Raw genomic sequence first — 25,231 nt, forward strand, 5'->3', positions numbered from 1 at the left:
TGCACAGAAAACTGGGGTTTCGAGGACGAAACAAATTGCCCAACTATCAAAACACACAAATTCCAATCAGAGTTGACCCCCAAGACTGCTCCAATTCCGCTAGGAGATTCCCGTTAGGGCCTATTCACTATTTCCAGAGCGAGCTAGCTAGCCTTCCTGCTTCTTCTTACTCCTTCCCGCCTCAGAGACCCAGGACCAAAAGCGAAGTCATTTCTGCTTCCTCCCCCCTCCCCGGTTTGAGACAAGGTACTTAGAGATCCCAGGCTGGCCTCGAATCCAGTCCTCCGGCCTCAGCCTCCAGAGCGGAGTGCTGGGACTCACAGGCGTGCTCCACGACGCCCGGGTGGCGAGCCTTTATTATAGGGCCGGGTGGCGCGGGGACCCCAGGAAGCCGGTTGCGCGCCGCAGGCTTGCGCTCACAGCTCCCCACACACACCCGCCACCACCGCTCGGGGCCTACACGGCCTGAGACTCCCGCCAAAGTGTCGGGGCCCCCTCCCAAGAGGCCGCTCCTCACTTCCCCAGAGCCAGAAAAGTTTCGAAGCTACTTCTTTACCCTGCAGCAGGAAGGATGGCGTAAGTATCCGCTGGATGCTGAATCCCTTCAAGGCCTAAGCCGCCCGCAACGCCAGTCGGCAGGCGTCCGCCATTAGTCCTTAAGACTGGGGCCTTGCGACGGCGCGCGACGGGAAGAAGGTACCCAACTTGCGCCTGAATAGTATATGTAGATAATTTTTAAGTGCCTCTCTCTGCTTCCACGCCGCATTTAAACTAGTTAAATATGCGGTATTATTGTAACTAAAACCGAAAAAAACTTAAATATTAGCTACTCAGGCACTAATATGGGCAGCCCCAATGACGGGGCGCACCAACGACCAGGGGTCCTCGCGGACCCGGAAGCACCGAATAGGAACCAAGATGGCTGATGTGGCTTCTCTTCCGAAGTCCGGAGTGCCTCCGCCGCCCGAGGGGGTGGGAGGAGGCGGCTGTTCTGAAATCTCTACCGAGCTCATTCGTTCCCTGACCGACCTGCAGGAGCTGGAGGCTGTGTACGAACGGCTCTGCGGCGAGGAGGTGGGGGGGCTGGAACTCTTTTTCCAGGAGGATCGGGGGACTGTGGGCATTAGACTGTCAGTGTTGGGAAATCCGGGCTGTGAGCAGCGCTCTCCAGGAAGACGGGGGAGGGAAAGAGACCGACAGGTTCCTGTGCAAAAAGTGTTAGTGTAGTTGGGTCTTTGGTTAGACCTTGTAACTGTTCACTCGGCCTGATGCTCCCACAAGGTTATTTGATCTGATCATCTGGGAGATCAGCACCCTCCTCTTTCTTCCCCCATTCATTTCCCTAGCCCTATAGTCACGGTAGTGTTTCTCAATTGAGTAGAGAGAGTATGTGCCCAGTGCCTTCGTTCTCTACAATTGTATTGACTTACCTGTTGAAAAATGACGAAACACTACCTTCCCATTATTTCAGCAAGAAGTAGTTGCAAATAAAGTTGAAGAGTTTTAAGAATTCTTGCAGAGAATGATAAGCGGATGTACGTTTAGCATTTCAGTTAAATGCACAGCTTTGTACTTTGTTTCGTTTTAGGATGGTACTGGAGGTTGAACCCAGGGCCTTTGGGCTTGCTAGGCAAGTATTACACCTCTGGGAGTTAATTGTCTTCATGCCTCAGCCTCTGAAGTAGGTTGGATTACAGACACATATTACCACCACAGTCTGCTAGAACGTTTAAAGCACAGGCACTGTTGTCTTGGACAATTCACTTCATTTCTTCCACCTTATGTTCTGTCAAATAAGGGCATGTACTACTAGATTCTAAGGTTTCAATTGCTTTATAATATCCTGTCTCCTCCTTAACCTGTCCAAGGTAATTGGAAGCTGTCAATTCACTCTCCAATGTCATTTGAGTTCCTAGCCAATCATAAGAAAGAGATACAAGCTCTGCTATAAAAGTTTAGTAGCTGTTTTTCCCAAATCACTCTTTAAAAAGGGTGAATACAAAAGGCAGTTTCACCCTGGGGGAGAGAAAGTCATTAATATCTTTAAACATTTTGAAATATTAACTTCTGACAACTCTAGAAGTTTCTGATACTTTTTTTTCCCCTACAAGGTATATTTTTCTTTTCTTTTTTTTTTTTGGTCGGTCATGGGGCTTGAACTCTGGGCCTGGGCGGTGTCCCTCAGCTCTTCAGCTCAAGGCGAGCGCTCTACCACTTGAGCTACAGCGCCACTTCCGGTTTTCTGGTGGTTTTATTGGAGATAGGAGTCTCACGGTCTCTCCTGCCCGGGCTGGCTTTGAACCGCGATCCTCAGATCTCAGCCTCCTGAGTAGCTAGGATTACAGGCGTGAGCCACCAGCGCCCGGCCTACAAGGTATATTTTTCAATCCAGTATTCTTAACATTTCTAGGCTTGCATTCATTGAGTCAGTCAGTACTTTGGAGAAAAGTTAAGTAATTCTTTTTTTTTTTTTTTTTGGGGGGGGGTCTGGTAGTGGGGCCTGAACTCTGGGCCTGGGTGCTGTCCCTCAGCTCTTCAGCTCAAGGCTAGCGCTCTACCACTTGAGCCACAGCGCCACCTCCGGCTTTTTTTCTTTTTTGCTTATGTGGTGCTGAGGAATCGAACCCAGGGCCTCAGGCATGCAAGGCAAGCACTCTACCACTGAGCCACCTTCCCAGCCCCAAGTTAAGTAATTCTTATAGACATAAAAATATTGGTTTTTGTTTCTGATTAGTGTCAGGGGAAGTTTCACTCTATCTCCTAAACTAGCTTAATAAAAATATCCACCTTCCAGGTGCTGGTGGCTCATACCCATAATCCTAGCTATTCAGGAAGCTAAGATCTGAGGCAGTTCAAAGCCAGCCTGGACAGCAAAGTCCGTGAGACTTATCTCCTGTAAATTACTCAGAAAAAGCCCGAACGGCTCCGTGGATGAAATGATAAAATGCTAGCCTTAAGCACGAAAATGTGCAGGAACAGTGCCCAGGCCCTGAGTTCAAGCCCAAGGACTGGCAAAAAAATAAATATCCCCCTACATCTGAATTACATTTCAAAGGTATAATGACAACCTCACGAGTGAAAGGCACTGAGTTTAAACCCCAGTAGCATATACACACGTGTTCGTGCATGTGCACACACACATACATACACACACACAAGTCTACTAGTAAATGGCTTTTGAACTGTGCAGTCCAACCAGGTTAAGCACTGGGGGTTCTCCTGTTTATATTGCACAACATCCTATAAAAATATATAATGCTATTCTTATTTTCCAAGTGAAGAAACTGAAGCATAAGAAGGTTACATAAAAGTAGGCATCAGTGACTCAAGCCTGTAATCCTAGTTACTCAGGAGGCTGAGATCTAAGGATCACAGTTTGAAGCCAATGCAAGCAAGAAAGTCCATGAAACTTTGCAAGACTCTTATCTCAAATTAACCACCAAAAAGCCAGAAGTAGAGCTGTGGCTCAAATGGTAGCATGTTAACCATGAGCATAAAAAATCAGCTCCCAGGCCCTGAGTTCAAGCCCCAGGATCAGCACAAAAAAGGGGTGGGGGGTTAGCATAAATTGAAGAAGCAGAGTAAATGACTTTATTGAGATAGAATTGTATTTACTATGTACCAAGCAATGACTGCCACTGTGGAAATTTCATTTGTTTAGGTATTATGTGTATTTTTCTACCTGTGTGATGCATTATGATAAAGTTTATTTGGGGTTGGAGATACAGTTCAGTAGTAGACTGCTTGCTTAGCAAGCAGTGACTTTAATCCCCACCACCAAAATTTTTTTTTTTTTTGAGTCAGGTTGTGGGACCTGCACTCTGGGCCTGGGCGCTGTCCCTCAGTTCTTCAGCTCAAGGCTAGTGCTACCAGTTGAGCCATAGCACCACTTCCCGCCTTTTTTTTTTTCTGCTTATGTGGTGCTGAGAAATCAAACCCAGGGCCTCAGGCATGCAAGGCAAGCGCTCTACCACTGAGCCACCTTCCCAGCCCACCACCAAATTTTTTTAATTCTTTTTTAAAAATTAAAAAAACTTTCCACTGATCCACTAGATTAAATAAGACATACATAAGGTAAGAATTATCATGCATTGTATTAAGTGCAGAAACAAAGTATTGTTTAAGTCCAAGGGAACATAGTGAAAAAGAAGAAACAACTCATAAGGATCCTTTTACTCAAGGATAACAAGCTGTTTCTCTGTGTTTCAGAAAGTGGTGGAAAAAGAGCTGGATGATCTTTTGGAACAGCAAAACACTATTGAAAATAAGATGGTCACTCTCCACCGAATGGGGTGAGTCTGTGCATCATGGCAAGACTGACTACATTCCTGCGGGGTCCACTAGCTAAGTTATTATTTGTCCTAACTTTGTTATAAACTGCCAATTGAGTTTCAAATGGAGTAGCATTACCTCAACATAGGGAACGCCTAAGGGTATACAGTTCAGTAGTTTTCAAAGCCTTGGACTACATGGAAACAAATTCCAGGGTCCACCCCACACTTAATGACTCAGGAACTATGAGTGAAGCCCAGGAATATTTATATAATATCTGCCAGGTGATTGGATGTGCAGTTCAAGTTTGAGCTTTTGAAGATGCATATTAACTATTCATAAAAATTGCTCTTTTTCTTAGTATCCTCTAACCTTCTTGACTAGTGCATTTCATGTTACTTCGCTTCTAGGAGAATGTATTCTCTAATTCTCTGGCTATATTTATTTAGGGGTGAATCTAGTAGTTTTAGAATTAATATTTTATTTATCCATTGTTGTAGTGCCAAGGATCAGACCTAAAGTATCATACACACATATACACACACTAGGGGCATAAACATAGCATCATTAAATGCATGCATTAATTACAAGTACATTTAAATTTAGCAATTGTAATTGCACAAAGAAATAAATATGTGCTTTAGCACATTTCCTTGGCTGTGATCCGTCTTCCTACCCCAGTCTTCTTACTATTTTATTAAATATAGGTCTGAGTTCACAGTAAAATGATTTTGGAAGCCAGGCACTTGTTGCCTGTAATCCTAGCTACTCAGGAGACTAAGATCTGAGGATCACGGTTTGAAGCCAGCCCAGGAAAGGATAGTCCATGAGACTCTTACTTCCAATAAGTTACCAAAAAAAAAAAAATGAGAAGTAGTGTTGTGGCTCAAGTGATAGAGTGGTAGCCTGGGGCAAAAGAAGCTCTGAGACAGTGCCCCTAAGTTAAAGCCCCAGGACTGGCACAAAAAAAAAAAAAGTAGAAGGCATAGTCTACATCTGCAAAACCATTTTCATTTCTTTTTTTTTTTTTTTTTTTTTTGCTGGTTGTGGGGCCTGAACTCTGGGCCTTGGCACTGTCCCTCAGCTCTTTAGCTCAAGGCAAGCGCTCTACCACTTGAGTCACAGGGCCACTTCCGGCTTTTTCTGCTTATGTGGTGCTGAGGAATCGAACCCAGGGCCTCATGCATTGCAAGGCAAGTGCTCTACCACTGAGCCACCTTCCCAGCCCACCATTTTCATTTCTTATCACCCTTTGTCCTAATGGATATCTGTCGCTGGCAATTTGTTTCTCCAGTCCCAATCTGCAGCTGATTGAGGGAGATGCTAAGCAGCTGGCTGGAATGATCACCTTTACCTGCAACCTAGCTGAAAATGTGTCCAGCAAAGTCCGTCAACTTGACCTGGCCAAGGTAATCCCATAGAACCGTGTCTGAGGTAGATGGCAGGAAAGAAGCTCTCACATTAGAGACGTTAATAGCACTATCAACTAGAAATCTAATATAAAATGCCAGAGACAGACAGGTATTTCAAATGAAATACCTGTTAGGCACAATGACCTAACCCTAGCTACTTAAAAGATGGGGAAAGAAAGGCTGGGAAGGCGGCTTAGTGGTAGAGTGCTTGCCTTGTATGCATGAGGCCCTGGGTTCAATTTCTTAGCCCCACATAAGCTGAAAAAGCCGGAAGTGGCACTGTGGCTCAAGTGGTAGAGCGCTAGACTTGAGTTGAAGAGCTGAGGGACAGTGCCCAAGCCCAGAGTTCAGGCCCCACACCCAACAAAAAAAAAAAAAAAAAGATGGGGAAAGATGGGGATTAGAAAATTGTAATTTGCCGGGCGCTGGTGGCTCACGCCTGTAATCCTAGCTACTCAGGAGGCTGAGAACTGAGGATCACAGTTCAAAGCCAGCCCAGGCAGGAGAGACCGTGAGACTTCTATCTCTAATAAACCACCAGAAAACCGGAAGTGGCGCTGTAACCAGAAAACCGGAAGTGGCGCTGTAGCTCAAGTGGTAGAGTGCTAGCCTTGAGCTGAAGAGCTGAGGGACAGCGCCCAGGCCCAGAGTTCAAGTCCCACGACCGACAAAAAAAAAAAAAGAAAATTGTAATTTGAGGTCAGCCCAAATTAAGGAGACTCCATCTCATCCAACGGCTGGGCATTGTGGTATGTGCAATTTCCAGGAAAGCACAGTGGCTGGGCATAGTGTGTGCCTGTCATCCCCAGTGAACAGGGAAGCACAAATAGAAGGGCCATATGCTTTACAACCGACAAAAAAATAAAATAACAGTTTTGTGAGTGGTAGGAGTACTGGTTGTATTTGCTAACTGACACTATAAAAGCTCTATGGTTAATTAAATTCGCCTCCTTAATCTCTACCTTGTACAGAGAACAAAACAAAGATAATTTCTAAGCATCAAATCTTTTTGCAGAACCGTCTCTATCAGGCCATTCAGAGAGCTGATGACATCTTGGACCTGAAATTCTGCATGGATGGAGTTCAGACTGCTTTAAGGAATGAAGATTATGAGCAGGCTGCAGCCCACATTCATCGATACTTGTGCCTAGATAAGTCAGTCATTGAGCTCAGCCGACAAGGCAAAGAAGGTGGGCATCCCAAACTGTTGATTATGAGTATCTGTAATCTGAATTAGGCAAACTCAACCATGTATTAGAGAAGTTTCCTTTTCTGGTCCTATTTAGGTCCTCACCATCTCAGGGCAGGTGTTATTTCCATTTTATGGAAAAAGAAAATGAATTTATACTTAGCTCATTCTGTGGCCACTTGGTTCTTTGCATTAAACCATATTGCCTACTTGAAATTTTTAGCTTGATATTCTGGGACTTCCATAATCTTTACTCAACCTAAGCAACTATTCTTCATCTTTCTACTTCTTTTTTTTTTTTTTAATCGGTCATGGGACTTGAACTCAGGGCCTGGGTGCTGTACTTGAGCTCTTTTGATCAAGGCTAGTGCTCTACTACTTTCAGCCACAGCATCACTTCCAGTTTTTGAGTGGGTAATTGGAGATAAGAGTCTCACAGGGACTTTTCTTTTCTGCTCCAGCTGGCTTCAAACTGCAATCATCAGATCTTAGCCTCCTGAGTAACTAAGATTATAGGTGTGAGCCACTGGTACCTAGCTCACCTTTCTTCTTTCTTCTTCTTCTTCTTCTTCTTCTTCTTCTTCTTCTTCTTCTTCTTCTTCTTCTTCTTCTTCTTCTTCTTCTTCCTTCTTCCTTCTTCCTTCTTTCTTCTTCTTTCTTCTTCATCCTCGTCCTTTTTTTTTTGCCAGTCATAGGGCTTGAACTCAAGGCCTGAGTACTGTTCCTGAGTTTCTTTTGCTCAAGGCTAGTGCTCTACTACTTTGAGCCACAGCACCACTTCTGACTTTTTCTGTTTATGTGGTACTGAGGAATTGAACCCAGCGCTTCATGAATGCTAGGCAAGTGCTCTACCACTGAGCAACATTCCCAGCCCCTCATCTTTCTACTACTATCCCTACTCAAGTCTCAAAATCATACCCACCTTTTAGAGAGGGCTCCTCACTTTCTAGCAATTCTTTGTACTTTGCAACTTTGAAGCAACTTCTTTGGAGCAACTTATCAGAATATTTAATAGGTATTTATGTTCAAAACTTTCATTTAAGTGTAACCTCCATGACAGTATGATCATGGCTAACTTCATCTCCTTAACATCCACACTGCAAGTATAGTATCTAGCACAGTAAGTGCATAGTACATACTTCTTAATGAATACTGGTGGCTAGACACTGGTGGCTCACAGTCAGGAGACTCAGATCACAATTAAATTGGATCAGAATTCAAAGCTAGCCTACTCAGGAAAGTCTGTAAGACTCTTTATCTCCAATTAACTGCCAAAAACCCAGAAGTGGAGCTGTGGCTCAAATGGGAGAGTACTAGCATTGAGCAAAAACTCCAGGAACCATGTCTAAAGCCCTAGGAAAACGTGGAGCAGATACAGTACCATTCTTTGCATTAATTTTCATTTTTCTCCCCATTGAGCAGGAAGCATAATTGATGCCAACCTGAAATTACTGCAAGAAGCTGAGCAACGTCTCAAAGCCATTGTAGCAGAAAAATTTGCCATAGCTACCAAGGAAGGGGATTTGCCCCAGGTGGAACGTTTCTTCAAGATCTTCCCACTGTTGGGTTTGCATGAAGAGGGATTAAGCAAATTCTCAGAATACCTCTGCAAGCAGGTATGGGCCCAGGTTATTTGTCTGGATAATGATATAGTTCTTTGCCTGCAGAGACTGAATAAGTCCAGTTTCTATGGATACTTTGTCTTTTCTAATATGATTTTTTTCTGTTCCTTCTGGAATCTGGCAGAATTGAATACATGCATTCACTCAACACATTTATTGCCAGCCTATTGATGGCGTAGGCATCTGCTACTACACATTTATTTCCAAAAATGAAATGAAAATGCAAGTTCTCTGACAAGTTGAATCATCCTTTTCAAGCTGTTAGTGAGGAACTGGCTCCTTTTAAAAGTAATTGAAAGCCAGATGCTGGTGGCTCATGCCTATAATCCTAGCTACTTGGGAGGCTGAGATCTGAGGATCGCAGTTCAAAGCCAGCCTGGGTAGGAAAGTCCATGAGACTCTTACTTCCAATTAACCACCAGAAAACCAGAAGTGGTACTGTGGCTCAAAGTGTAGAGCACTAACCTTGAGCACAAAAGCTCAGAGACAGCACCAGGCCCCGAGTTCAAGCTAACTAACAATCAATTCAGTCAATAAATAAGCAATTGAAATTCTTGGTTAATGGTCTCAAGACTTCATAACCATTCAATGGGCTTCAGTTTGATTCTTAGGACTTTAATGCTTTTTATTTTTTTAGTATCAGTATCAGACTTGAAATCAAGGCCCTGTGTTCTCACTTGGCACTTTTCATCACAGTTGGCATTTCATCACTTGAACTCTACCACCAGTCAGACTTTTTGTTGATTAACTGAACATGGAGTCTCATTGACCAACTTTTCTTTGCCCTGTCTGGCTTCGAATTATGATCCTTAGATCTCAGCCTCCTGAGCCATGAGCCAACCATGCCTAGCAGTACTTTTCTTCTGTTTAAAATATGGACTACTGCTGAGCACCAGTAGCTTACTCTTGTAATCCTAGCTGCTCAGGAGGCTGAGATCTGCAAATCTCAGTTCAAGGCCAGCCTAGGCAAGAAAATCCATGAGACTTTTTTTTTGTTGGTTTTTTTTTTTTTTTTTTTGGTTAGTTGTGAGGCTTGAACTCTGGGCCTGGGCACTGTCCCTCAGCTCTTCAGCTCAAGGCTAGTACTCTGTCACTTGAGCCATAGTGCCATTTCTGGTTTTCCGAGTGGTTTATTGGAGATAAAAGTCTCACGGACTTTCCTGCCCAGGCTGGCTTTGAACTGTGCAATCCTTAGATCTCAGCCTCCTGGGTACCTAGGATTACAGGTGTAAGCCATGAACACCCAGCTTCCATGAGACTCTTATCTCCAATAAACTACTCTGAAAAAAACAGAAGTGGCTCTATGGCTCAAGTGGTGGAGTGCTAGCCTTGAGCACAGAGAGGCTCAGGGACAGCACAAGTTCAAGCCTCTAGACTGGCAAAAAAAATAAATAGAAAATTGAAAATTTAAATGTGTGTGTGTGTGTGTATGTGTGTGTTAAAGGGCTAGCAATAATCTCAAAGTAATTGGTTCTCATAAATGATATCTGTCAAGCTAGGACAAGGAATCTTGGTATTCTGGGAGGGAAGAACTGAGTTCAAGCTCCAATACTGGCATGAAGAAAAAAATAAATAGCTGGGTGTTGGTGGCTCATGCCTGTAATCCTAGCTACTCAAAAGGCTGAGGTCTGTGGAAGGTGGTTGAAAGCCATTGGGGAGAGAAAAAAATCCATGAGACTCTGCTCTCCAATTAAGCATACACACACACACACACACAAAAAAAAACTAGAATTGGAGGTATGGTTCAAGTGGTAAAGTTCTATTAGCCTTGAACAAAAGGCTAAGGAACAGTACCCAGGCCCTGAGTTCAAGACCCAGTACTAATAAAATATAAAAAAACAAAAACAAAAAGCTTCCATATTACCCAGATTTCTTGTTAAGAATAACAAGCTAAAGTTTGAGGAGATTATTACAATTAGGGTCACTCTCCCTTTAGCTAATGACAGCGTGGGTTTGTTATTGTTGTTGTTTAGCTGTGAAACAAGTGTCTATGAATTTTTTTATTTTTTTATTGTCTTTATAAAGGTGATATACAGAGGGGTTATAGTTAAATAAGTCAGGTAATAAGTACATTTCTTTTTGGACAATGTAACCTCTTCCCATGCTCTCTTCCAGTTTTTCCTTCCCATCCCATCTACAAGTTGTATAGTTCACTTTCAGTCTATAGCTAGTGAGTACCTAGTATCTAGTGAGTACAACCACTGCATTTGTTGCTAATATTTTGTTTATGTTTTGTTTCTGCTGGTCCTGGGTTTGAACTCAGGGCCTAGGCACTGTTTCTGAGCTTTTGTGCTCAAGACTAGTACTCTACCACTTGAACCACAGCTCCATTTCTAGCTTTTTGGTGGTTAGTTGGAGATAAGAGTCTCACAGACTTTCCTGTCCAAGCTGGCTTTGAACCAAAATCCTCAGACCTCGGCCTCCTAAGTGGCTAGGATTCCAGGCATGAGCCACTGCTGTCTGGCTAACTGTTTATATTTTGAAAGAGAAGAAAAGCATTATTTATCCTTCTGAATAAAAGAAGAGATCTCTTTGCTCTAGTTTCTTACCCTACCTGAACTCACACAGCTCAGATTCTCACCAAGAGAGGTTCCTCCAACCATGAAGAGAACATACAGGGAAGAAAAACCAGTGGGAGGCCTTTTTGGAAAACAAATTTACCCTGCATGAGGCTGGCCTTTGATCTAAGAAGTATATGTGAATTTTGTGCTTTTTTTTTTTCCAGGTAGCCAGTAAAGCTGAGGAGAACTTACTGTTGGTGCTAGAGTCGGACATGAGTGACCGAAGAGCTGCAGTCATCTTTGCAGACACACTCACTCTCCTGTTTGAAGGTGAGCTTCTTTCTCTATTCTCTACTTTCTCTACATCTGCTTCCTACCTCTCTTCTTTCCCTTCCAGTCTGATGCCTTCAATCTAATCCTATGCATTAATTGATTGGAGAATTAACTCCCAGATTTAGAATCTGATTAGTAAAATTAATCTCTCCAATATTTTGATCTTCCCTATCTCTTCAGACCCAAGCTCTGTTAAAGTAAATTGAATATAATTTAAAACAAGAAAATTATCTTGACTTCCAAAGATGCTATTGGAGAGAATAGTCATAATATGATTTCTTTTTTTTTTTTTTTTTTTGGTCTGTCATGGGGCTTGAACTCTGGGCTTGGGCTGCGCTCTTCAGCTCAAGGTGAGCACTCTATCTCTTGAGCCACAGCGCCACTTCTGGTTTTCTAGTGGTTTTATTGGAGATAAGAGTCTCATGGACTTTCCTGCCTGGGCTGACTTTGAACCGAGATCCTTAGATCTCAGCCTCCTGAGTAGCTAGGATTACAGGTGTGAGCCACTGATGCCTGGCTTCATAATATGATTTCTTAAATTTCTATTAGTGTCCCAATCATTGCTCATATTTAAGAATTTTCTGCCAGACGCCTATAATCCTAGCTACTCAGGCTGAGATCTGAAGATCACAGTTCAAAGACAGCCCAGACAGAAAAGTCCCTGAGAGACTCTTACCTCCAATTAACCACTCAAATACTGGACATTGAGCTGTGGCTGAAAGTGGTAGAGTGCTAGCCTTGAGCAAAAGAGCTCAGGGACAGTTGGGCATCAGTGGCTCACACCTGAAATCCTAGCAACTCAGGAGGCTGAGATCTGAGGATCGCAGTTCAAAGCCATCCCAGGCAAGAATGTTGGTGAGACTCTTTATCTCCAATGAACCACTCAAGCCACTCAAGCGGTAGAGTGCTTGCCTTGGGCTGAAGAGCTGAGAGACAGCACCTAAGCCCTGAGTTCAAGCCCCATGACTGACAAAAAAAAGGGGGAGGGGGGTTGGGAAGGTGACTCAGTGGTAAAGTGCTTACTTTGCATGTATGAGGCCCTGTGTTCAATTCCTCAGCACCACATAAGCAAAAAAAGCTGGAAGTGGCACTGTGGATCAAGTGGTAGAGTGCTCGCCTTGAGCTGAAGAGCTGAGGGACAGCGCCAAAGCCCATAGTTCAGGCCCCACAACCAACCAAAAAAAAAATTCTTAGTACCACCTGGAACTATTTGTGAGGGATCATTTTGGTAGTGAAGTAACTGAAGAGGATTGAGTTAAACCTTGGTTAGTCTTGGATAGAAAGGAGGGAAGAATGTTTGGAATTGCCTCTCTCACTTTTAGGAATTGCCCGCATTGTGGAGACTCACCAACCCATAGTGGAGACCTATTATGGACCCGGGAAACTTTATACCCTAATCAAATATCTTCAAGTGGAGTGTGACAGACAGGTGGAGAAGGTGGTAGACAAGTTCATCAAACAGAGGGATTACCACCAGCAGGTGAGCAGGGGAAGCTACCAGTGATTTGGAAGCAACTTTGGCCAGGGACATTGAAAAGAATAAATTAGAAAAAAAGAACAACAACAAAAGATAGGAAAAGAGCAAATACTGAATTCACACTAGCCTTTGTGTTGTCTATTTCCACCTTACTTTGGGCTTATATTGTCAACGTGGTGATGGGCTCGGTACAGGACTGAAAAGAAAATGGGGCTTCCTGAAAGAACACAACAGAAACCTTAGACCAATTTTCTAATACAGTGTGCCATAGTGCCCTCTATTGATACAGATTTTCTTTCCTAAGATTCTAGTTTTTGTTTTGAATCTCCTCTTAATTCTTTACTGCTAAAGATAACACTTGCTTTTGAGGACTTTATTTTTCCATATCTATGAGCAGAGGGAGCAAAAATAGTACATAGGAATCCTTAACACAATTATATTTCCAAAATTCCAGACTAGGACACTATAATCCAGAGTCACCCATTGGAACACTATTAGCATTACTTTTAAGTGCAATAGCTAATCTTTAGCCCATCATCCCAAAAGCCCACCTCTGGCTTAAAGGAAAAGTAAGCCTGGTGAGCAAGTTGAACCTAAATGTTCTTGTATGCTAAAAGTTTGGAGGGATCAGCAGGAGACAGATAGTTGGAAGACGGGGAAGAGAATTCTCATTTCTATGATATGTTGCAGTTTCGACTTGTCCAGAGCAACTTGAGAAATCCTTCAACAGAAAAAATTGAACCAAGGTAATTACCACTTCTGCCTTTTTGGCTGTAATTAGAGCTAAGATCTCAGATTTGTCTGACCAGGCTGGCTTCAAACCTTGATCCTCAGACCTAAGCTGCTTTTTTTTTTTGGTCATGGGGCTTGAACTCTGGGCCTGGGTGCTGTCCCTCAGCTCTTTAGCGCTCCACTACTAGAGCCACAGCGCCACTTCTGGCTTTTTCTGTTTATGTGATGCTGAGGAATCAAACCCAGGGCCTCATGCATGCAAGGCAAACACTACCACTGAGCCACCTTCCTAGCCCCAGACCTAAGCTTCTTAAGTAGATAGGGTTATAGGTGTAAGCCACCAGTGCAAAGTTTGGGGTAGTGTATTTTCTTTCACCTGAGGTACAGGCACAGATAATTCTTCTACTTAGCCATGGCAGAATTTTAAGGAGTAAGTAATTTAGTTGAAACAGATATGTGGACAATGTAGTTGGCAGCTATCTCATTATAACTGGGACAGCACAGCTAGCATGAGCTTCTGGCAGAGCTACTCTTGCGTGCGTGTGTGCGTGTGCGTGTGCGTGCGTGCGTGCGTGTGTGTGTGTGTGTGTGTGTGTGTGTGTGTTGGTGCACATGTGCACATGCACGCACTGATAGTGGGGCTTGAACTCATGGTTTGGGAGCTGTCCCTGGACTTTTGTGCTCAAGGCTAGAACTCACTACTTGAGCCATGGCTCTACTTCTACCTTTCTTAGTAGTTAATTGGAGGTAAGAGTCTCACCGACTTGCCTACTTGGGCTGGCTTCAAACTGCAATCCTCAGATCTCAGCTTCCTGAATAGCTAGGATTATAGGTGTGAGTACCAATGCCTAGCAGTTACTTTTACAGGCCCAAAGGGGATGGAAAATTAGAAACTCTTTGTCCTATAGCTCTTCTTATTCCTTCGGCTCTGTGTTTCAGGGAACTGGACCCCATCCTTACTGAAGTCACTCTAATGAATGCCCGCAGTGAGCTGTACTTACGCTTCCTCAGGAAGAGAATCAGCTCAGATTTTGAGGTGGGGGACTCCATGGCCTCCGAAGAAGTAAAGCAAGGTAAAACATGTTTCTCATATTCTGTAAACCACAGATCTCTTGCTAAGGAAATAACAAAGCCTCAGTGCATCTCTGGCCAACTTGACTCTCATCTAATCATTTTATTTAAGATTTTTTTTTTTTTGAGATATGTACAGGTTTTAAAGAACCTGTACAATGGTACAATGCCAGGCACTGGTGGCTCATGCCTATAATCCTAGCTACTCAGGAGGCTGAGAGCCGAGGATCACAGTTCAAAGCCAGCCTGGTCAGGAAAGTCCATGAGATTCTTACCTCCAATTAACCACCAAACAAGCCAGGAATGGAGCTGTAACTCAAGTGATAGAGTGCCAACATTGAGCAAAAAGGCTAAGGGACAGAGCCCAGACCCTGTATTCAAGTACCAATACCAGCCACATAGTGAGACCCTGTTTCAAAATAAAACAACTATTCAATACAAAGAAAGCCTTCCACTCAACTCCTTTTTCAGTGTTCCAGTTCTACAAGTCACAAATTTTGAAGCAGTAAATGATATTTTAAAAAAGGATAAGACAGGGTAATGTCATTAATAGCTAAGTTCTCCAGGGTTATTGTTTTGAGATCAGGTCTCATTATGCCTTGGCTGCTCTCGAATTCTTACTCAGCACATTCTCCCACCTCAGCCTCTTCAGTAGCCTGGCCTAATGCTACTGAACCTTGCTGACTGCCTGAGTTTCTTTTCTTTTCTTTTCTTTTTTGCCAGTGGTGGGCTTGAACTAATGGCCTGGGTGCTGTCTCTGAGCTTTTTCACTCTAGGCTAGCATTCTACCACTTTGAACCACAGCACCATTCCAGTTTTCTGGTGGTTAAAGAGTCTTACGGCCTTTCCTCCCCAGGCTAGCTTCAAACCAGCCTTCTGAGTAGCTAAGATTACAGGCATGAGCTACTGCTGCCTGGCTCTGTCCAGTGGCACATACCTATATCCTCAGTTACTCCAAAGGCTAAGGCAGGAGGTCTCTTGAGTCCAGGAGTTTAGGGTCAGACTAAACCACATAGCAAAACTTAGGGAGGAGAGTAAGAGAGTGGAGAGAAGGAGGGAGGTAAAGGGAGAGGGAGAGAATTACAAAGTACAATGAAGTTAATATATAGGAAAAAAAATAAGATATTTAAAAAGAACAAAAAGTACTGTGGTTATAGCCAAGTAATATATGAACCTATTTGGGAGGAAGATTAGAAGAGGACATGAATAAAAGTGAAAATGTTACTCCCTTGCCCTTGGGGAAAAAAGTGAATATTTGGGCTGGGAAGGTAGCTCAGTGGTAGAGTGTTTGCCTCGCATGCATGAGGCCCTGGGTTCGATTCCTCGGCACCACATACACTGAAAAAAGCTGGAAGTGGTGCTGTGGTTCAAGTGGTAGAGCACAAGCCTTGAGCTGAAGAGCTCAGGGACAGTGCGCAGGCCCAGAGTTCAAGCCCCACGACAGACAAAAACAAAAAGAAAAAAAGTGAATATTCCTTTCTTGGCTGTTTCCTAGAGCACCAGAAGTGCCTGGACAAACTGCTCAATAATTGCCTACTGAACTGTACCATGCAAGAGCTAATTGGCTTATATATTACCATGGAAGAGTACTTCATGAGGGAGACTGTTAATAAGGTAGGACACAGAACACATCTCTTACAAATGAGGCTGCCAACTAAGAAACCAAGTTGAAGAAAATGATTGAGGCTTGTCATGTTTCTTGATTCTGCTCTGAAAATATCTCTGCATGCATGCATGCAGACTGCGAGGCATTGCTTTATACAGTAAGAGGAGTCTTTGGAGTTATCATACTTTGCATATACCCAGCTAAGACTTCTAGCATTACAATAAGCCCAGCTCAGCTCCCCATGGAATCTACTTGTTCCCTGCCTCCACCTCCCTATAGGTATGTGGATGAGGAGTCTCTCTTAGTGTGTGTGGCCGCTCCTAAGTAATGGATGTTCCCAAGGCTAAGGCCTTAAATACTAAATTTCCTAATGTAGTGTTCAGTAGAGGCTAGAATAAGCCATGTAAGGAAAAATATGGGAAAGGTATAGAAAAAGGTGCAGAACCAGGACCAATGAACCAAAGCCATGTAGAATGTGTAGAACTAGAATGTTTACTGAGTATTTTACCTTTGGATAGGCTGTGGCCCTGGATACCTATGAGAAGGGCCAGTTGACATCCAGCATGGTGGATGATGTCTTCTACATCATTAAGAAGTGCATTGGGCGGGCTCTCTCCAGCTCTAGCATCGACTGTCTCTGTGCTATGATCAACCTCGCCACCACTGAACTGGAGGATTACTTCAAGTATGGCTGATTGGCTTTCTAGGCCCAAAGGTCTTAGTTATAGTTGATTCCTGTGACCCATTTGTTTCTTTTCTTTTTGCTTATGATTTTTTTTAAATTTAGCAGGATTTGTTTTAGTAATAAACAGTAAAGATGGGGAGAAATGGGAGAAACATTTCCTGCTCCCCATGCAGAAATGGGAATTAAAGATGCTGCTTATGATTCACTACACCTCCTCCTTAAACACTAGTTGGATATAGTGGTACATGCCTGCCATTCTATCTTATGTGGGATCAGGATGATCATAGTTCTAGGCGAACCCAGGCAGGAAAAAATAAAAGTCCATGAGAATCCATCTCAGTGGGAAAAACTGTGGGCACATGCCTGTCATGACAGCTACCACAGAAAGCCTAAAATAGGTGGATCATGGTCCAGGCATTCTTCTTGGCAGGAAATAAGACCCTATCTCAAAAATAAGTGCAATAAAGGCCTGGAGCCATGGTTTAGCAGTAGAGCACATGGCTAGCAAGCATGAGGCCCTGAGTTCAAACCCCAGTATCCCTCACCAAAAACCTTGCCATTCTCCTCTATATATACTTATCTTAGTGTTCTTGAGGGAACATTGCTCACTGTCATACCCAGGCTCCTGAGAGGTGTCCTACAGTGGTCTCTAGGATTGGTTATCTCCCCCAAAAGAGCAACTGGAGCAGCTAGAGCACAGAGAGGGTGCTTAGCCCTGCTGTCCAAAAGCCAGGTTGCGCACTATCACTCTACACGTGTCATCCTGCCTCCCCAGGAATGTTCTGCATAACAAGCTACGGATGGGCTTCCCAGCCACCACCTTACAGGACATCCAGCGCGGGGTGACCAGTGCTGTGAACATCATGCACAGCAGCCTTCAGCAGGGGAAATTTGACACCAAAGGCATCGAGAGCACTGACGAGGCCAAACTGTCCTTCCTGGTAGGTGGCCCCACAGGTTGGAGTTGGGGTTCTCTAGAAAAGTTAACCTGTGGACTGAATAGGTCAGCTTTGAGCATTTGCCTGGCAGGCATAAGGTCCTGCATTCAATCCCCAGCTGCAGAGAGGTTAAATTATGACCTCTAAGCCACGCTGTAAGAAGTTCCTCCTAGAAGGTTCTTACACCCTTTCTTACCTAGGAACCTATTCTGAGTAGCCAGAGCCAGGATATACACTTGTCCCTACAAGAAGCTAAGGCTCCTAAGCTTTCCTGAGTGCTTCTTCCTAAGACCCCTACCCAGCTGTTCAAGGGCCCCTCAGTATTTGGCTTACCAAGCATCTGCCACAAGACCAAACTGTAACATCTATACTAAGCCTTCATACTGCTTCTGTAAGGAAAGGCCCAAGGTATTGGTGGTTGTCAATCCTTTAGGCCTACCAAGACTAGTTTTCTGTCAAGTTCTTCTGGAAGGAGTCTCTACTGAAGACCTTAGCACTGGGCGTAGTAGCCCACCTATAAAGGGCAACTCTGGGCATAGGCGCTGTCCCTCGCTCTTCAGCTCAAGGCAAGCACTCTACCACTTGAGCCACAGCACCACTTCTGGTTTTCTGGTGGTTTATTGGAGATAAGATTCTCACGGAGTTTCCTGCCCGGTCTGGCTTTGAAATATGATCCTCAGATCTCAGCCTCCTGAGTAACTAGGATTACAGGCATGAGCCACCAGCGCCCAGCTGTCACATACTTTCTTGACATGAAGGGAACAGTGCTGTCACAGGCTTATTGTACTCCATCCTCCACACTGACTAAACTCTCAGTTTAGCTCCTAAAGTTCAGAGGCTAGAAGAACCATCCAATAACAGGACATAAGCAACAGTCCACAGAGTATATACATTTTTCTAGAAGAAATCCTTAGCTTCTATCAGATTCTTACAGCCAACTGTTCTGGCTGTTGTTTTCAGAACCTAAGCTTACTAATATCTCATCTGCGAGCAAGGGAACCACAGTAGTCCTTAAATAGATCCAATATGAAGGCTGCTTCAGTGAAGCCACTATCTTCCTGGCATTGAAAATGCTTTCCTTGGGCATGAGTTCTATCCATCTGGGATGCCATAGTTTTCTCCCCACCAAAAAGGAAAATCAGCTCCAAGAACTGTTTGCCTCTGAAATGTGGTACCTTTGGAGAACTCTGACAAAATTTCCAGCATCATATGATCATGAACTGACAAACTTTTTTATTTTGTTTACATTTTTCCCTCATTTCTGTGCTCAGAAGCTTTCATTGGCTTCTTTCAACCTACCATATCAAAGCTAAATATCTTTGCTTGGTTGGTTTTGTGTGTGTATGTGTGTGCATGCATGTACATACATATCCTAGGACTTGAACTCAGGGCCTGAAGCTGTCCCAGGGCTTTTTTTTTTTTTTTTTTCCCTCAAGGCTAGTACTCTACTACTTTAGCCACATCTCTACTTCTGGCTTTTTGGTTAGTTGATTGGAGGTACAAGTCTCATAGAATTTCCAGCCCAACCTGGCTTCTAACCACAGTCCTCAGATCTTAGTCTCCTGAATAGCTAAGATTACAGGTGGGAGCCACCAGCACCAAGCAATTTGGTTGTCCTTTAAGTCCTCCTAAACCTTCTGCCTTCCTGTTTTCCATCCAGTCCTGTTTTCTACCACTGTATCACCCATGTCCACAAGGCTGGCCAGTGTGCTTTTGCTTAATTTGTTGGTCCATTAGGGCTCTCCATTCAGAAGGTTTCATTGTTGGAAGGAATAGAAGATAAATCCAAAAAGAAAAGTGATGCTAAATACTTGGTGACAAGATTTCTAGTTTTCCTAATACCAAGCACTTAAAATGTCATCTCTCCCAACACATGGTCTATTTTATGACATTTTGATTCCTTTGGCTGTCAAGATAACTTCGCCAACTGTACTGACATATCATTTGCCAGAAGCAGGAAATAAGCCCAATGAGTCCATGCTTACAAGGACTGTCAATACAAGGGAAACTTTGAAATCAATACCATTTGAACCCAATCCATTTTTTCCTCCTGACAACTATTCTTAGTGCCCTAAGTGCCTTGGAAACATTTATGTTGCAGCCTTCATCGTTCTGCAGTTATGACAGTGCAGTTATTTCCCTGAAAACTTGTGATGTTTGCTGGTTTTTATGTGCCATCTTTAGCTTTACCCATCTGCACTCAGTAGCTAAGCAGCACCAAGAGCAGCATGATTCTTCAACATTGACTGTGGGATGCCAGCATGAGATCTGAGCATCCCACCTAATCACAGTGATGCGGGCTTTTGTGAGCCGAGTCTAGCCAGCCGTAGTCTGACCCACAGGGAATGCAACTATCAGCCAATCTGGCCATTGGAGTAGACAGCGTACCCATTAACTAGGATGTCATGTTCTTCCTTCCTCATCTCTCAGGTGACACTGAACAACGTGGAAGTCTGCAGTGAAAACATCTCCACTCTCAAGAAGACTCTGGAGGTACAGGGGAAATTGTCTGTGAGCTTTCAGCAGCTCTAGCTACCCAGTGTGAGAGAGAGAGAGCCCTATGAACCATGCCGGTGGGGACAGATGCACTTCCAGACATATAGCCATACTTGCCGGGTTTCATTGATTGATATGGTAGAAAGGCCTCTGTAGACCTGTGAGGAAAGCTCTAGCACAGGAGTTGGGAGATCAGAATTCAAATCATATCAGCCGGGCGCTGGTGGCTCACGCCTGTAATCCTACTCAGGAGGCTGAGATCTGAGGATCGCGGTTCAAAACCAGCCCGGGCAGCAGAGACCGTGAGATTCCTATCTCCAATAAACCACCAGAAAACTGGAAGTGGCGCTATAGCTCAAGTGGTAGAGCGCTCGCCTTGATCTGAAGAGCTGAGAGACAGCGCCCAGGCCCAGAGTTCAAGCCCCACGACCGACAAAAAAAAAAAAAAAGAATTCAAATCATATCATCTAACACATAGTGTTGGCATGTGACATTTGGCAAGTTCTATAACTCCCTGAGCCTCAGTTTTCTCATCTATAAAATGAGATACAGATCTCCACTCAGCCCTATTTTTAGAAGCCAGGCGCTGGTGGCTCCCGCCTGTAATCCTAGCTACTCAGGAGGCTGAGATCTGAGGATCGCGGTTCAAAGCCAGCCCGGGCAGGAGAGACCGTGAGACTCCTATCTCCAATAAACCACCAGAAAACCGGAAGTGGCGCTGTAGCTCAAGTGGTAGAGCGCTTGCCTTGAGCTGAAGAGCTGAGGGACAGCACCCAGGCCGAGTTCAAGCCCCATGACCGACAAAAAAAAAAAAAAAAAAGTTCTTTTTAGAATCAACAGTATGACTACTCAGAACAGTTTAAAATTTTTGTTTTTATAAACCTAGAGAATATTCATTATGACATAAGTTAAATTACTGTGCTTTAAGTAATGTAACATAGTTCTTTCATAATATACAGTTAACTTGTTAGATTTATTTTACTTCTGAATTCTAGAAATTACTTCATTTTATTTCAAAATTTTCAAGTACATAAAACATGGAATAGTAAAAATCTAGCTTCAGTCTTTGTCCTTTGCACCCTATTTCTTCATTTGTAATCATTTAAAAGTGGATGGCTGGGCTGGGAAGGTGGCTTAGTGGTAGAGCGCTTGCCTTGCATGCATGAGGCCCTGGGTTCGATTCCTCAGCACCACATAAGCAAAAAGAAAAAAAATAAAATAAAATACAAGTTGAAGCTAATAAAAATATTTTTTTAAAAAAGTGGATGGCTTTTAATAAAAATTTGTTTTAACAAATTACTTGATTTGTCAGGCGTCGGTGGCTCACGCCTATAATCCTAGCTATAGGAGGTTGAGATCTGAGGATCACGGTTCAAAGCCAGCCCAGACAGGAAACTCCATGAGACTCTTATCTCCAGTAAAACCACTCAGAAAACCAGAAGTGGCGCTATGGCTCAGGTGGTAGATCCCTTGCCTTGAGCTGAAGAGTTAAGGGACAGAGCCCAGGCCCAGAGTTCAAGCCCCATGACAGACAAAAAAAAATTATTTGATTTGGGCTGGGCATGTAAAGCAGTAGTAGAACACTTGCTCAACATGTACAAGGATGTTGATTCAGTCCCCAGCACACTGCAAAAAAATAAAAACAAATGGAAAAGTACTTTTTATAACAAAGCCCTTTATAAATGTAAGAAATTAGATACTAAGTTCACCAAACCTTGCACAGAGTCAGTTGCTATGTTAGTTTTGGTTTTTGGTCTTTGTTGTTGTTCCTTTAGTACGTACCAGGACTTGAACTCAGGGCCTCACACTTGCTTGGCTAACTTGCTCTGCTGGTATTCTACCACTTGAGCCATGCTTCCAGCTCAAATCTCCACTTGATATAATGCGTTCAGTTGTCTAAAGCCATGTTCTCCCCTAGAGTGACTGCACCAAGCTCTTCAGCCAGGGCATTGGAGGAGAGCAGGCTCAGGCCAAGTTTGACAGCTGCCTTTCTGAGTTGGCTGCAGTGTCCAACAAATTCCGAGACCTTTTGCAGGTAAGCCCCAGGTTGAGCTGCTACCTGGAGGTGACTGGTTTACCATGGCCTCCATGGAGCACAGGAGGAGGGAGAAGCATGTAAGCCACCGAGTTATGTAAATCCCTTGAGACTAAAGGCTTTTCAGCAGCACAGTTGTCAGATTGACAAACCAGGATCTGACCAATCTCCACTTGGCCCCCAAATGGCCAAGAGGGTTCAGAAAGATGCTCAGAAGAAATGAACAGTGTGGTTACCTGTTCTTGACCTTAATCCCAGGTACTGCCCAGCACCAGACACTATGGAATCTTTTCAGAGCTAGGATAATCTCACGACTCATCTGGTCCTGAATCTTAATAGTTGTGTAAAAGATGATCTGGCCTCTATTAACATGATCCCTTCTCTGCTTCCCACGGGGCCTGTAGAGAACCTCAGCTTCGATAGGATCCTGCAGTTGAGGGAGGGGTGGGTTTGTGTCTGATTGTCTCTGTGCTGTCCTACAGGAAGGGCTGACGGAGCTCAACACCACAGCAGTCAAGCCACAGGTTCAGCCCTGGATCAACACCTTTCTCTCCGTCTCTCATAACATCGAGGAGGTCAGCCAACAGCTACAAGCCCAGTCTTCTTCAGCCCCCAAATCCAAGGAGGGCAGTGGGATCATGGGAAGAGACTAGACCTTACATGCTGCCCAGCTCACGTTCCTCTCCATCAAAGACTAGGCGCCTCCCAGGAAATGGTTGGCTTTAGTCAGAAGAGCTCAAAGAGACATGTGACAAGAGTTTGCCTTGACCTTACTCATCTTGTATCAAGGCTCTTGTTAGCCTACTTTACAGAGACTTAGGAGCTTTCTTTCCCTGACCTAGTGAGTCACCCCTGTACAGCATGAACTGCAAGAGGGAACACATGACCAGGAACCTTGCCCCAGTGTGTGCGGCTGCTGCCCCCCAGAACTGCTTACTGGGTAGAGGTACAGTGCCCTAGCAGTTACTGCCAACCTGGAATCCAAGCTAGTTTTAAACTGGTGGTGTCAAAAGCTAATGGGAGGAATGACCTCTTAAATCATTTGCCTGAAAGAGCTGAGGTAGGTGGAGGTAAATGATTACTAGGGAGAAAGAAGCTTCTGGTAATTCCCCCCTTGCTTTCTGACAATAGGAAGAATTCAATGACTATGAGGCCAATGACCCCTGGGTACAGCAATTCATCCTAAACCTGGAGCAGCAAATGGCAGAATTCAAGGTGAGCCCGTACTTGTGGAATTACCATCTCTGCCCCTACCAACAGCCTGTGGCTATTCATTATAGCTCTAAGACTGCAAAAATCCTACCACACCCCACCCTCTGAAACACCCCTCATGACCCCACATCACTGTCCCCTGCCACTGAGGACTGCAGTGTAGAGGCAGAGGGGCTTGGAGGGACCTCCACTGATGTCAAGCCTCTATGCAGGCCAACCTGTCTCCAGTCATCTATGACAGCCTGACCGGCCTCATGACGAGCCTTGTCGCCGTCGAGCTGGAGAAAGTGGTGCTGAAATCCACCTTCAACAGGGTAAGGTCAAAGGGGCTAAGCCTGAGGAAGACAAGTCATGCCACCCTAGGATTTGTGTCCTCTTTACTACTTGTAGGCCTTGCATATCCTCACCCAGTCCTGTCCTGGCTTTTGAGACACTAAAACAAACTAGAGCCACAGGGTACCACCTGAGGCCAAAATACCCTTGCCTTGCAGGTCTTCTGGTCACAGGGCAAGGCTTTATTAAAAATAACAGTTTAAGGGGCTGGGAAGGTGGCTCAGTGGTAGAGCGCTTGCCTTGCATGCATGAGGCCCTGGGTTCAATTCCTCAGCACCACATAAGCAGAAAAAGCCGGAAGTGGCGCTGTGTGGCTTAAGTGGTACAGTGCTCGCCTTGAGCTGAAGAGCTGAGGGACAGTGCCCAGACCCAGAGTTCAGGCCCTACGACCAGCAAAAAGAAAAAGAAAAAAAAAAAAAGTGTTTAAATAGGGCTTGTGTTTTCCTATAGCTGGGTGGTCTGCAGTTTGACAAGGAGCTGAGGTCACTCATTGCTTATCTGACAACTGTGACAACTTGGACTATCCGAGACAAGTTTGCCCGGCTTTCCCAGATGGCTACGATCCTCAATCTGGAGCGGGTATGTGGGGCACCCTCAGCCTAGCCAGGAAATGGTGACTGGAAAAATGCAAAGGAACCCTGCAACTCCCTCATGCCCACTAGCAATCCCGCTCCGCAGGGCACCGTTTCCCTTCCCAGGCACCTTCCCCTCCAGGTACCCTACTTTGCCTTGGCAGAACCTCATCCTTCCCTCAGGATTGTCCCTGCCCTGCTGACTGGTTTCTGTTCTTCCTCACAGGTGACAGAGATTCTAGATTACTGGGGTGCCAACTCTGGCCCTTTGACTTGGCGCCTCACTCCTGCTGAAGTGCGCCAAGTGCTGGCTCTGCGCATAGATTTCCGCAGTGAGGACATTAAGAGGCTGCGCCTGTAGATGATAGGGGGAGTCCACCTGGCTCTTCAAAGCTCAGGGCCTACTCCCTGAGTAGCCCCAGACAAACGGGTGAGCTGACAGCACAGACTGTACCACTGCCGAGAGCCAGAAACAAGGCCTGGCCACCCCCTCAGACCTGACTGGGTGGGACTTTAGAACCACCTGTCTCCATTGAGAGAAGTGGGAGAGCCAGAGCAGACGGCAGACAGCCGTCAGCGTCGCAGCCACTGGGCCTTCTCACTCTCACACTACAGCAATGGCACTGCCCCTGCCAGCCTTGGAGAGCGTCCGGGGACTTGGGAATTGGGTTTCACTTCAAGGCGAGGTTGATGCTAATGAATAAACATCAGAATAAGACACTGCTTGGAAAGGTCTGTGTGCTGA

At 44.6% G+C, this 25,231-nt stretch overlaps 2 protein-coding genes across 4 annotated transcripts in view; one reads left to right on the forward strand and one right to left on the reverse strand.

Moving 5' to 3' along the window:
• Nucleotides 1–687, reverse strand: part of Sf3b3 (splicing factor 3b subunit 3) — a 41,009-nt gene extending 40,322 nt beyond the window's left edge. The window contains exon 1 of the mRNA XM_070026263.1: nucleotides 557–687. The gene's annotated coding sequence lies outside the window, so the exon portion shown is untranslated. The remainder of the gene's footprint in view (nucleotides 1–556) is intronic.
• On the forward strand, nucleotides 458–25,209 carry Cog4 (component of oligomeric golgi complex 4). 3 transcript variants are annotated; one of them, XM_070026269.1, is made up of 19 exons: nucleotides 458–576; nucleotides 4,210–4,292; nucleotides 5,567–5,681; nucleotides 6,700–6,874; nucleotides 8,296–8,489; nucleotides 11,221–11,326; nucleotides 12,652–12,809; nucleotides 13,497–13,552; nucleotides 14,478–14,611; nucleotides 16,105–16,223; nucleotides 16,734–16,900; nucleotides 17,676–17,841; nucleotides 20,269–20,331; nucleotides 22,253–22,369; nucleotides 22,852–22,944; nucleotides 23,501–23,584; nucleotides 23,794–23,895; nucleotides 24,365–24,493; nucleotides 24,713–25,209. In XM_070026269.1, exons 2-19 carry the CDS (start codon nucleotides 4,270–4,272, stop codon nucleotides 24,845–24,847), a joined length of 2,136 nt encoding a protein of 711 aa, XP_069882370.1. In that variant the 5' UTR covers nucleotides 458–576; nucleotides 4,210–4,269; the 3' UTR covers nucleotides 24,848–25,209. The 3 variants fall into 3 exon arrangements, with proteins under 3 accessions (XP_069882370.1, XP_069882372.1, XP_069882371.1); XM_070026271.1 differs by lacking the exon at nucleotides 458–576 and adding an exon at nucleotides 909–1,074; XM_070026270.1 differs by lacking the exon at nucleotides 458–576 and adding an exon at nucleotides 2,287–2,374.
• Nucleotides 25,210–25,231: the final 22 nt, after the last annotated feature.

The sequence above is a fragment of the Dipodomys merriami genome, unplaced genomic scaffold (assembly GCF_024711535.1).
Source record: "Dipodomys merriami isolate MVZ:Mamm:240054 unplaced genomic scaffold, mDipMer1.0.p SCAF_176, whole genome shotgun sequence".
In the NCBI taxonomy this organism is placed as follows: domain Eukaryota; kingdom Metazoa; phylum Chordata; class Mammalia; order Rodentia; family Heteromyidae; genus Dipodomys; species Dipodomys merriami.

Coding starts and splice junctions, on each gene's coding strand:
- Cog4 (XM_070026271.1), top strand. CDS start 919: ATGGCTGATGTGGCTTCTCTTCCGAAGTCCGGAGTGCCTCCGCCGCCC. Junction 22,370..22,851: donor AATTCCGAGACCTTTTGCAG/GTAAGCCCCAGG, acceptor GCTGTCCTACAG/GAAGGGCTGACGGAGCTCAA. Junction 22,945..23,500: donor TCTCTCATAACATCGAGGAG/GTCAGCCAACAG, acceptor TTCTGACAATAG/GAAGAATTCAATGACTATGA.